We start from the raw sequence: 12,570 nt of genomic DNA on the forward strand, positions 1-12,570 counted from the left end.
CCGGTTTGAGGCCACCAGCTGCAGTGTTCAGCACTTTCTCTCTGACCTTGGCACAGGGGCCATTGTGGCATCTGCAGGGACCCGAACTCTGTGATGCTGTACACAAGGAAGCTGCTGTCATTGTGTCAGCACAACTAAAGCTGGACAGGTAGAACTAAAGCACCAGGATCAAATTTAAGCACTGTGATGCTGAACTGCTCAAAAAAACTACATGCAAGCATTTTAACTCACTGCAGGGAGTTGATTCATGGAGGAAAATTACGGTGACATTGCATTGGGAGAGCAATCCCACAGGAAAATGGTTTTGAATTTATGAATTCTACCAAAATTACCTGCCATACCATGCTAGTAGAGGACATTTCAAATAAGGATGTTCCAAAGTACCATAAAGCAATGCAAATCACACAGCTGTGGTTATCATGAATTCCATCATTTTATTTTTAAATTCGTTTTTGTTTTTTGTTTTTTTTGTTTTTTCATTTCATCTCACATAATCTGCTAACATCACTTTTTTTTTTTTTTTTTTTTTAGAAATAGAAGCACCAGGGGAAATGAATCTCAACCCCTTATTCACTTTTTAACTCAACTGTGCTTTAAATGCATTATCATACTTTTCATGAATGCAAAATATGTATGGATGTTTGCTCACTCTTCCATTCCCCAACATCTCACATTAAAGGGATACAGTATAGGACGTCCTTTGGAACAGTCTATGCAAAGAGCTCATGGAATTCATTTCTCACAATAAGTATTACAATATACTATAATATTTATATATCTATGTACATATATGGCACTTGAATACATAAAAGCAAGAGATCAGTTTCCCACAAATGAAAGCAATGGGCGCTTTGGTGTCAAAAACAAACAAACAAACAATCAAACAAACAAACAAACAAATAAAACAAAACAAATGAAAAAGATAGACAGTTAAGCGTTATGCAGCATTGGCCAGTTCACTGGCTACTTATCTGCAAGTCAGTTTGAACACAACGGAACGATAACTTACGTTAAGGTCAGTGGTGCAAGCACAGGCAACCAAATTATTAAAGATGGCAATCTATTTGATCTAAGCTAACAGAGAGATATGATTCATTTAGTATGGATAAACATTTATAAACTGCGCTCTAACTATTTGTGAGTAAACAAACTATTGTATGTGCTACTATCTGAAACCAGAGTATTTTTTGAGAATGAGAATATCTATATACAGCTATGCTATAAATATATATGGTACAACGGGGTAAAAGGCTCCTTTGATTTTATTTTCTCCCAAAACACTAAATAGCACCACAAACTACCACAGTACTGTTTGTCACTATGCAGTATGCACTGCAAAAAAATTACTGATCCATGAGATCTTTGCGTGTGGTGTCTAAAGGTTGATTTGGAGGCAATTTGATCTAATTTTTTATATTTTTTAAAATGTTGCAAATTTATGAAATTTAACACATTTATTTTGAGACAAAATACTTATTTATCATTTTCAGTTTTGTTCAAGGTCATTAAATCCAAAGTTTTTTTTATTAACTGTCCAATCGAGACGAATTTGTTTATAGAATACTTGATGTTATAAAATGCCAAATGTGTTTAAAATTAACAGGAAATCGTGCAGCCTTTTCTGAAGTATTTATGTCTTACTTTGTTACTCAAAAAGTCATCTTGCTGTCTAAATATTATTTGCATTAGTTTACAAATTGTGCATTTTAGGCTAACTATTGCTCTTCTATCTACACAATATCACTTTAAACCCCCTAGGGCCTTTTACCCCAAGTGTGTGGGACTTTTACCCCAAGTGTGTGGGACTTTTACCCCAAGTGTGTGGGACTTTTACCTCAAGTGTGTGGGACTTTTACCTCAAGTGTGTGGGTTAAAAGGCTCCCATACCACCTTTTCTTAAAAACTGAATTTTAATCAAAACAACCTTCCGTTCTTATTTTTTGTCACACAAATGATGTTGCTCCATAGATATTCAATAAAAATATTATTATTTTTGATGCATTTTGTGACAAAATTTTCTTAAGCCCCGTTGTACCCTACCTATAGGCTATATACGGTGAGTATATAGGCTATTTATATATAAAACTACACAGCACAAATCGGGTTCGTTTGGCTTCTTAAAATGTATATTTAGTGCAAAACATATTCGGGTTCATCTGATCATGTGGACAAATAAAACATATTGTAAGCTTTCCGTCCGGACCAATACAAATATTAACAATGCTAAAAAGTTGCATCAGTGCTCTTCAGTAACTGATAAGAAACAAACGTTTGGTCCGTTTGATTTGGTTGTCCATAACAGACAAATAAAATCCATCTACCCCACCATGAAACAGGTGAGATGAATAGTTCATAACGTAACTTTTCTTCTATATATATAATCGAATGAATCTATACGATGGGAGCGTTAGACGTAGGCGGAGTCACTTGACTGGGTGCGGCCGAAATTCGGCATACTCATCCGCGGCAAGTCCTTGTTTCTGATCTCATATATGGACTTCCTCCTGGCCTGCACCCCCCTCACCGCCGTTTTAATTTTCCTCCAGCCCAGGTGATTGAGTTCGGCTAGGTTGAGCACTACGCAAAGCCCACTGACCGCGAACATGAAGACGAGGAACACGGTTTTCTCCGTGGGTCTCGAAACGTAGCACTCGACGTCTTTGATGCAAGGGTACCGGTCGCACTCGTACACCGCGGGCACGTTGAATCCGTACAAGAAATATTGACCCACCAGGAAGCCGATCTCCAGCGCGTTCCTAAAAACCACCTGAATGATGTAAAAGCGCGAGATGCCCTCTTGCCTTCTCATTTTAGATTTGGTAGTTCTCATAGCCGAACTGGGGATCTCTTTCACTTCCAAGCAGTCGGGCTCGGACTCTTTGGTGGAATTTTCCGTGTTCTGAAGTACTCCGTTCACGAGGGTGTTTTTGATCTTTTTGCTGTTGTCTCGTTTCATCGATTCAGGATCTCTATCTAGGGAGAGGTAGACTGTGGAGTATCTCCGCTCCTTCTGTTTGGCGGACTGATGCACCGAATATGTGATGAAGCAAAGACTCGGGGTGCACACCATGATGATCTGGAACACCCAGTATCTGATGTGAGATATAGGGAACGCTTTGTCGTAACAAGCTTGGTTACAGCCCGGCTGTAAGGTGTTACACACGAACATGGACTGCTCGTCGTCGTACACGGTCTCCCCTACTATCGCCACGATTAGAATCCGGAAGATCACCACTACTGTCAGTAGGATCCTAAACGTAAACAAACAAACATTATTTAGTGTACAGTGTGTGTTCCAGTCACAGAACAGTTGGGAAAGTCAATAAAAGCAAGTGGGGGAACACTTGGCGGTTTTAACTGAAGCTCCGAGCGGGGAGCTGTCCAGTGCTGAAACTCTCGCCACAGGCGCACGCGAGTAAAAGTAGTCTCAATAATATCTTACATATGAAACAACCATCTCACAAATTGCACGAACAGCTTTGTTGTCCAGCAAAAGTATTTGATCAATCCTTCTAACACCTCCATGTCCTCGGCAATGGACAGATTAAGCTCCAATGGCCACTCGCTCGCGCCTATTTAGCGGGGTCACTGCATAATGACCTCAATATATATATATATATATATATATATATATATATATATATATATATATATATATATATATATATATATATATATATATATATTTATGTAGCAAGCAATCAGTAAACATTTCCACTTTTTATCCTCACCTGCCGATCATAGTAGAGTGCTGCTGGACAGCCGCCTCCAGGAGACGCTCGAGAATTGTCCATTCCCCCATGGCTGTTCATTCGGAGACTATATTGGACCGTGCAAAATCAAATATGTGAGCTACTGTTTCGCGTCTATCGCTCGTGTGGTATCGGGTGAATGCACTGACTTGTCGCTGCCGTCCACCTTGTCGTCCACGCCTCGCTCCAGAGCGCGCGCTCGTCCACTCTGACGCTTGCTCGCGCAAGCCTCAAATACTGATTAGTCCAAAGCCCTCCTATTTTCTGTCTCGCGAGCAGGACGACAGGTCGCTGGAAGCGAGTATAATGTTTGGCTCGTGCTAATCCCGCTTTAAGTAGACTGCCCCCTCCTCCTCCACTACCTCTGCGTCACGCGCAGACAGGTTGTTGGAGAGAAATCAGTACAGCAGGATTTCTCCGTTTCATTATTCTCCGAATATGCCGGAGATGCACTGATTAATCCGTAATAAAATCATAGGCGATAAACTCAAATCACCGGGGATGTCTGGCTCCGGTGAAACACACACGCACCCAGTACCGTGATTAGATTAGATTTAAGAGTCGGTGCGCGCGCGCGCCTGCGATTATAGCTAAGTGAAAGTGATGACAGCTACGTATCGCGCGGTTTTGATAAGCTATTAGAAATCTGTAGTGATTCTGCAAAGTATATAAACATAAAGACTGTAAACAGTTGAATAAGTTGGCTTAAACTGAACACACATCAGTTCCTTAACCCTCACTTACACTCTCCTGCAGGTGATGGTGAGGTAGGCCTATTTATGGCAATGCCTGTGGTGAATTTACAGTGGGAACACAGTGAGTAATCGCATTAGGTCTACCCACAAGGTTCCAGAATTAAAAACAGTAACATGGGACATCCCTCCTAGAAACTTATAGTTGTAAATCTCAACACTGGTCAATAAATGCTTGTCATTATTTATAATGTAAGTAAGATACAAATAAAAATTATTATAGGCCTGAAGAGGGCATCTTGACAGTGTTCTTCTCTAATCTCACTTTGCCTCCTAAAGAGCGGCAACTGTTTTTACACTGGGTGCTAATTGAAGTTGCAAATTTGAATCCATCACAGATGGCTTTTATGGAATACTATATTGACTGCATTAACAAAGAAAGTGGGTGCTTGCATGCTTTGTAGTAAATAATGAAGATCCGCAACCAAAGACAAATAAAAACAGTCATGCTTTTGAGGGGGAAATGATTTCTATACACGTTCCCGGTCTTTTTTTATTTAAAAACCAATAAATATCCACTTACAAATGTATTTCTGAACCAATCAATAACTATGAATAAATTGCACTTTGGTGTAAATATACTGTACAAGAAAAGCAAAGGCAAAATCTGTCTGCATGCTTAACAGGCGGAGGTAATGTTAAGAATTTTGTATCTTTGCATCCATGATCAGCAGTGTAAAATGTGTATCCCCACACTTAGAAGCACTTCCTGTGGACGATGGATGGGCCAGCCTCATCGTACTCCTGCTTGCTGATCCACATTTGCTGGAAGGTGGACAGGGAAGCCAGGATGGAGCCTCCAATCCAAACGGAGTACTTGCGCTCTGGAGGGGCGATGATCTATGAGAAGGAAGACACGTGTTGGTTAAACATCTATTGTAATTACAGAACTTAACTCATTAAACTTTTTCAAGTAAAAAAAAAAAAAAAAAAAAGACACTGTTTAAAGTAAAGCTGAATGAATGAATAAATATTCTACCTTGATCTTCATGGTGCTGGGGGCCAGAGCAGTGATTTCCTTCTGCATACGGTCAGCAATACCTGGGTACATGGTGGTTCCACCAGACAGGACGTTGTTGGCATACAAGTCCTTACGAATGTCAATGTCGCACTTCATGATGCTGTTATAGGTGGTCTCATGGATACCAGCGGACTCCATACCTTTGGTAAAAATGGGAACCAATTTAGAACAATATGCAGGAGAAGGGCACTGGTCATTAGAGAAGTGGTGTTAAAAGAACAGCTCATGTCATGTGGCACACTAATCAGCAGTTTTGTTTGTAATCTGATAGCGAATTAGGCTAATTAGCACTGCAATCTTAATGCAATTGAATCTAAATTCGAATGTAATTTAAAATCAAAACATACTGTTACACATTACATTTTCAATACTAGTAATCAGATTACAGTTACTGATTTTCAATTATGTTAATTACTTTTAAGTACATTAGTTGGGTAACACATTTTTTAACAAAACTATTGTTTAAAATAAATTATATTCATATGTACTTCTCATTGCATTTCTGTGAAAGCTCAAGAGCATACGCCCCCAATAAGTCAAAATGTATGGTGCTGAGTGTATGACTTTCATGTGACAATGAACAAGCAGGAAATATAGGGTCTGTTCCAAAACATAGTGAGCTGTCTCCTGCCTACATAGCATCCTTAGTGAAATGATGCCTCATGACCAATTTGGAATGCTCTACATAGGCGGCAGCTCCGTCACTAGGCTCGTTCGAGATGAGCAATATCTGCACAGCACCAATCACCGGTGATCACTGTGAGGTGCATGCCAAGTGTGCTCTGACTTCCTCTGATGTCATGCTGACATATGCCAAAAAACTCTCACAATGGCGAGGCAGCTGTGCCAGGTGGCACAGTCGAGCGCAGTTGCTCTCCCCTGACTGCGCTGACAAAAGGCATGATGGGAAACGACTTGCTGGCGACACAGGTTAATGCTCATTGGCTTAAACAACCTCAATGTTTTTGCTTCTAAAATGTTTGATTTTTTTATTTCTAATATAATGTTTTTATGTAAATAAAATATTCCAAACACTCTGACATTTCAATCTCTGTATGGGGAGGTGTGATTGTTATCATATTTCTGAAATATCTAAAATACGTGTCTTTATTCTACTAAAAATGGATGGAAAGACATGTATTATTGGCGAAATTAAACAACATGTACACTGAGTGTCTTTTATCATATTTATTTTCAATTTAAAGAAACAGTATTTAAATTATATCCATTTTTACAGCAGGTGGCGGTAATGCACTGTGAAGTGAAGTGATCTGCCAATAAAACAGAAGAAGCAACAGCGCATGAATGTGAATCCTGCAATATCTGCCTTTGATCTCGTAGGTGTCTGATCTACTACGAGAAGTGAGAACTGTCTGACTTGACTGCTCTATTTCACTCCTCTCCTGACTGCAGCCGCCTCTTCTCTCATCTACTTTCAAGGCAAACCGTTTGGCATCTTGAACAAGCCTGTTCAAATAGCACTTCTCATATGCAGCGCACGCGCAGTGCGAGACTCGACTCGACTCGCAACTGATTTCGATGGACCCTTTTCACACTTCCAGGTTTTGGAATGCGGAAGTAAATGATTGCAGGGTAAACTTTGATTCATGGATTATGGCAGTCAGAAGAGAGAAGATGGCAAATTAGCGGTCACTCCCTCAGCAGCTGTATGAGAAATCTCATTGCATCTGTGGTAACTCGTCTTTTCTAATGAATTCCAGGTTAATATAATACTAAGTATAAAGTTATATATTTACACTAAATAATTGAAAAAATTGCAAGTATAAAAAAGTTTGCTAGATTTACACTTCTAAATGAGGCGGAAACGTTATGTCATCACAGTCTGTGAAAAGCGTCCATACAGGTGAGGTGAGATGACTGACGGGATCATCTAATGAACATAAATATGCAAAGTACACACACATTTTGGGTAAAAGTCCATTTTCAGTGATATTAAACTATTCTTTAAGGACAAATTTCAGTATTGAATGGATTATAAGTATATTTATAATGGAAATTTATCTTGATTCATCCACCATCTTGGATTTATTTTTCCACCAAGCTCATCACGGTCTATTCTTGGATCGCCTACCCGGGGAAGGATACATACTGTGATACCTTAGAATTTTGCCAAAATGAGATATATTACGAGGCAGCATAATTAAGATACCTACCATTTGGAACAGCCCTCATGTTGGTAGAGCACATATGATGCTGTAAAATGCTACCTCCGAAGGAAGCTCACTAGGTTTGGAACAGACCCATAGACGACAGATTCTTTTGAATTTGCTGAGCAAACCAAAAAAAAGTGGGGTTCTAAATACAATTATTATTTAATTATTTATTTTTATACAAAATTTACAATCATATTTAATCAAACTACACAATGATGACTCTAAGACTATATAGATATTACAGTTTCATTTTCTGTTAATGCATGATTTTCAGTAAAGCTGCTTTAAAAAGATGTGTGTTGTGAAAAGCGCTATACAAATAAAATGACTTGACTTGTTTTAGAAAGTAACTTAAAAGTAAAGTGATGAAGTAATCTGATTACAATTTTATATAAGTAATTAGCCATTTGTTTTGGATTACTTTTTGAGTAATTTATAAGTAAATACACTGTTGTAGGAGCTTAATTTTTGCTATAGAGCAACTTGCAAGTCTTTGATAGAAATTTGGATGCTGGACTAATGAAAGATGATATCACTCCACTACTCACCAATGAAGGAGGGCTGGAAAAGGGTTTCAGGACAGCGGAAACGCTCATTTCCGATGGTGATGACCTGGCCATCAGGCAACTCGTAGGACTTCTCCAGAGAAGAGGAGGAAGCAGCAGTGGCCATTTCATTCTCAAAGTCCAGAGCAACGTAGCAAAGCTTCTCCTTGATGTCGCGCACAATCTCACGCTCAGCTGTGTGAATATAACATGAGTATTAACAAAACATTACAAATTGGGCCTAAAAAGTGGTAGTATTCTTAATAAATGGGACGACAAAGTTTCATGGCATAATGTGCATACCAGTGGTCACAAAAGAGTAGCCACGCTCAGTCAGGATCTTCATCAGGTAGTCGGTCAGGTCACGACCGGCCAGATCCAGACGCATGATGGCGTGGGGCAAAGCATAACCCTCATAGATGGGGACGTTGTGGGTCACGCCATCACCAGAGTCCAGCACGATACCTACAGTATAAACAACAAAACATTTGTTAAGTACAAGAGAAATCTACACAAATTATTTCAATACATACATTCACAAACAGTAAGGCACCACACTCACCAGTGGTACGGCCAGAGGCGTACAGTGACAGCACAGCCTGGATAGCTACATACATGGCGGGAACATTGAAGGTCTCAAACATGATCTGCAAATTAAAGAATGCCAGGCATTTGTAACATTTGTGATAGCACATGTAACAGTAAGGCATAATCTTGTAGACACATCATTGGTGAATGTGCACTATTTGGTGTTGTTTAAATACGTTTACCTGTGTCATCTTCTCTCTGTTGGCTTTGGGGTTGAGAGGAGCCTCGGTAAGGAGGGTGGGGTGTTCCTCAGGGGCCACACGGAGCTCATTGTAGAAGGTGTGGTGCCAGATCTTCTCCATATCATCCCAGTTTGTGATAATACCGTGCTCTATTGGGTACTTTAAGGTCAAGATACCTCTCTTGCTCTGAGCCTCATCACCCACGTATGAGTCTTTCTGACCCATGCCTACCATGACACCCTAGAGAGATTAGATAATAGATGAAAATAATCAGTTCAGTCATATACTGCATATAACCCAATTTTGCAAATACCGTATTCAAACGTTAGCAAACTGTGCATTGTACCTGGTGGCGAGGGCGACCAACGATGGAGGGGAAGACAGCTCGAGGTGCATCATCTCCGGCAAAGCCAGCCTTCACCAGGCCGGAGCCATTGTCACACACAAGAGCGGTGGTCTCATCATCGTCACACATGGTGTCAGCTGGGGTTCTGAGGGAGGATCTAACACATGTCTAAGTATACTGCTAACAAGTCATTTTGTTTGTCTATCACAATTCTATCACAATTTCATTTCTTCTCCAAAGATTAATGTCATAAGATGCTGACGTGTCCACCAAATCAAAGCCAGGTTGTGTAACCAACATGCAGGTAGCTAAAAAATAATCATAATAATAATAAAAAAAAGATTAAAACATAAAAAAAAAGAAGAGAAGACCCATTTAGACCCTCATGACTGTGTTTAAAAAAAAAAAAAATCATATATTTTGGCATTTTTATTTTCATGTCAAATGGTGTAAAACTAAGAAAACGTACTGACGTTTGTGATTAAAAAATTCATGATATTTGTAAAATAAATAAATAAATATAATTACCTAGAAACTGTTTGAAAACTTTTTAAAATTTTTGAACAAGTTGTGTACACACACATTTATTTAAGGTGCAAGAAAAGTATTTTAATATTACATTTTAATATTCAAAATATGAAGTCAATAAATCATTAATTAATTAATTATATTTTTATTTTTTATTTTGGAAAATTGTGATAAATATTTTTCAAAAATGTATGAAACTAACATGGTCACAAATATTTAATGTCTACGAGCTTGATACATGTCTTTGAAACTCTAATTTTAAGAGATTCCTCATTGTTATCATCTTGGACAACCTTATTTGTCAAATCAAAATTAAGAACATCGTTAACCCCCCCCCCCCCCCCCAAAGTCAGCAAACCTTAACTATAAACTATAAGCATCTCTGAAGTCTCCAGAATGTTTAATAAACTATTTTAATTGTGTTCCATTGTAATTACCCATTGTAATTCCACTGACCTTGCACTAGAATTGACCTAGTTTAAATCCTTGCGTTCAGAAGATCCATGCAATTAAATGAAGTCAGACGGACACGAAAGCTTTAGCTGTACTCACCAGATCAGCACCAGGAGCTGGATCCCTTGGAGAGCGAGTGGTAGAAAGCGCCTTGAGCTGAAGCCAATTTATACTCCACAAGTGGACTTCCCTCTCCTTATTTGGTAGCCCGAGCACCATTGAGAGTGGATTGGAAGAGCACGCTGGAGAGAGACCCCCGCGAGGCATTCGGTAGACGCCCTTGTATGGGAACAGTCCGCGGGGAGTGATTGTATTCCACGATTTTCAGTACGTCACATCTCTTTGAAGTACCGATAAAATCAAAGTCATCCCTAAAGTTTTTATGTCTGACTCAAGTTACATACCGAATCTTAATTAAGACAACAATAAGAAAGTTTTCTCTTCAAACAATAAATAATACATCGACATTCATAGCCTACCTGATAATGTCATTTCCACATTAAGGTTTAGATAGTTTCATTAAAAAAAAAAAAAAAAAAAAAAAAAAGTATGAATGTGCCTGTTTTTTCTGTTGAAAACAAAAATTTAAAAGAAAATGAGCATATTATGTGACTGAAAACATGTTATGTGCAATGACATTGTGTAGCCATGCGTGTGCTTATGCAATGTTTTTTTTTAAAACCATCAATTTATCAATAAATAAGAAAAACTGAATGACAACATGGAAAATGTATACAATTGCTGGTTCTAGCCTTTTACTGAGAGAATATGCTTACTGTTATCCCCTATCCTTTTAAAAATATAATACATTTTGGATGAATATATTGATGAGCTTATCACATATTAATCACAGTCAAAAACAGATCACCTGTCAAATCCAAGAAAATGCTACATAATAATATGCAGTTTAGAACATTTATACAACTGAAATAAGACTTTAAAACTTTAACCACACTGAAAAAAGTGGTAACCTGTAATTGCTTCATCAAGGATCTATTTTTACCTTATCTACTTACACAAATTACATTCACTGGTGTAACCTAATGTTTCAGGTTGATTTAGTCAGATTTAATTACAATTTAGAATTTTGTTTTTATTATTTTTTTTTTTTTTACAGTGCATAATAATACAGTAAACAAACTCAAGACCATCCAATTGACTTTGAATTAAAATCAGAGATTAGTCTTTGTTGATTAAATGTCAAGGATAATAGTCTATAAAGAGTGAAGTGACAGCATATATTTATCTGGGTGGATGGTCATTTGTGTAATTTAATTTGAGTGTGCAGAGTGAAATCCTGAAGACCGAATAGACAAGACAGGACACCCAAAATCCTATTGTTCTCTTTTGTATTCCATCCCCCATTCACTGCAACCCTTTCATCTGACACATCCCTGCCATTTGTCTCCGTTTACACTGGCGGCCAAAAGTTTGGAATAATGTACAGATGTTTGCTCTTATGGAAAGAAATTGGTACTTTTATTCACCAAAGTGGCATTCAACTGATCACAATGTATAGTCAGGACATTAATAATGTGAAAAATTACTATTACAATTTGAAATTTTTTTCAGAACTTCTTAAACTACTTCAAAGAGTTCTCATCCAAAAATCCTCCACATGCAGCAATGACAGCTATGCAGATCCTTGGCATTCTAGCTGTCAGTTTGTCCAGATACTCAGGTGACATTTCACCCCACTCTTCCTGTAGCACTTGCCATAGATGTGGCTGTCTTGTCGGGCACTTCTCACACACCTTACAGTCTAACTGATCCCACAAATGCGCAATGGGGTTAAGATCCATAACACTCTTTTCCAATTATCTGTTGTGCAATGTCTGTGTTTCTTGGCCCACTCTAACCTTTTCTTTTTGTTTTTCTGTTTCAAAAGTGGCTTTTTCTTTGCAATTCTTCCCATGAGGCCTGCACCCCTGAGTCTTCTCTTTACTGTTGTACATGAAACTAGTGTTGAGCAGGTAGAATTCAATGAAGCTGTCAGCTGAGGACATGTGAGGCATCTATTTCTCAAACTAGAGACTCTGATGTACTTATCCTCTTGTTTAGTTTTATCTGGGCCTTCCACATCTCTTTCTGTCCTTGTTAGAGCCAGTTGTCCTTTGTCTTTGAAGACTGTAGTGTACACCTTTGTATGAAATCTTCAGTTTTTTGGCAATTTCAAGCATTGTATATCCTTTATTCCCCAAAACAATGATTGACTGACGAGTTTCTAGA

At 38.5% G+C, this 12,570-nt stretch overlaps 2 protein-coding genes across 5 annotated transcripts; both read right to left on the minus strand.

Moving 5' to 3' along the window:
- Positions 1-423: 423 nt before the first annotated feature.
- On the minus strand, positions 424-4,033 carry LOC127410127 (gap junction delta-2 protein). The gene is made up of 2 exons (XM_051645195.1): positions 3,732-4,033; positions 424-3,251 (listed from the first exon to the last, which is right to left on the minus strand). Exons 1-2 carry the CDS (start codon positions 3,800-3,802, stop codon positions 2,408-2,410), a joined length of 915 nt encoding a protein of 304 aa, XP_051501155.1. The 5' UTR covers positions 3,803-4,033; the 3' UTR covers positions 424-2,407.
- Positions 4,034-5,187: 1,154 nt separating this feature from the next.
- Positions 5,188-9,489, minus strand: LOC127410121 (actin, alpha cardiac muscle 1). 4 transcript variants are annotated; one of them, XM_051645185.1, is made up of 7 exons: positions 9,361-9,489; positions 9,015-9,125; positions 8,807-8,891; positions 8,548-8,709; positions 8,248-8,439; positions 5,484-5,665; positions 5,188-5,344 (listed from the first exon to the last, which is right to left on the minus strand). In XM_051645185.1, the coding sequence occupies exons 1-7, from the start codon at positions 9,487-9,489 to the stop codon at positions 5,201-5,203; spliced, it is 1,005 nt and encodes a 334-aa protein (XP_051501145.1). In that variant the 3' UTR covers positions 5,188-5,200. The 4 variants fall into 4 exon arrangements, with proteins under 4 accessions (XP_051501145.1, XP_051501144.1, XP_051501143.1 ...); XM_051645184.1 differs by lacking the exon at positions 9,015-9,125 and adding an exon at positions 9,128-9,254 and having other exon boundaries at positions 8,807-8,893; XM_051645183.1 differs by having other exon boundaries at positions 9,015-9,254.
- Between the last annotated feature and the right edge of the window lie 3,081 nt (positions 9,490-12,570).

Source organism: Myxocyprinus asiaticus, chromosome 19 (genome assembly GCF_019703515.2).
Source record: "Myxocyprinus asiaticus isolate MX2 ecotype Aquarium Trade chromosome 19, UBuf_Myxa_2, whole genome shotgun sequence".
Lineage (NCBI taxonomy): Eukaryota > Metazoa > Chordata > Actinopteri > Cypriniformes > Catostomidae > Myxocyprinus > Myxocyprinus asiaticus.

Coding starts and splice junctions, on each gene's coding strand:
- LOC127410127 (XM_051645195.1), bottom strand. CDS start 3,802: ATGGGGGAATGGACAATTCTCGAGCGTCTCCTGGAGGCGGCTGTCCAG. Junction 3,252..3,731: donor CACTCTACTATGATCGGCAG/GTGAGGATAAAA, acceptor GTTTACGTTTAG/GATCCTACTGACAGTAGTGG.
- LOC127410121 (XM_051645183.1), bottom strand. CDS start 9,489: ATGTGTGACGATGATGAGACCACCGCTCTTGTGTGTGACAATGGCTCC. Junction 8,440..8,547: donor CTACTCTTTTGTGACCACTG/GTATGCACATTA, acceptor ATATTCACACAG/CTGAGCGTGAGATTGTGCGC. Junction 5,666..8,247: donor TTTCCAGCCCTCCTTCATTG/GTGAGTAGTGGA, acceptor TTTTTACCAAAG/GTATGGAGTCCGCTGGTATC.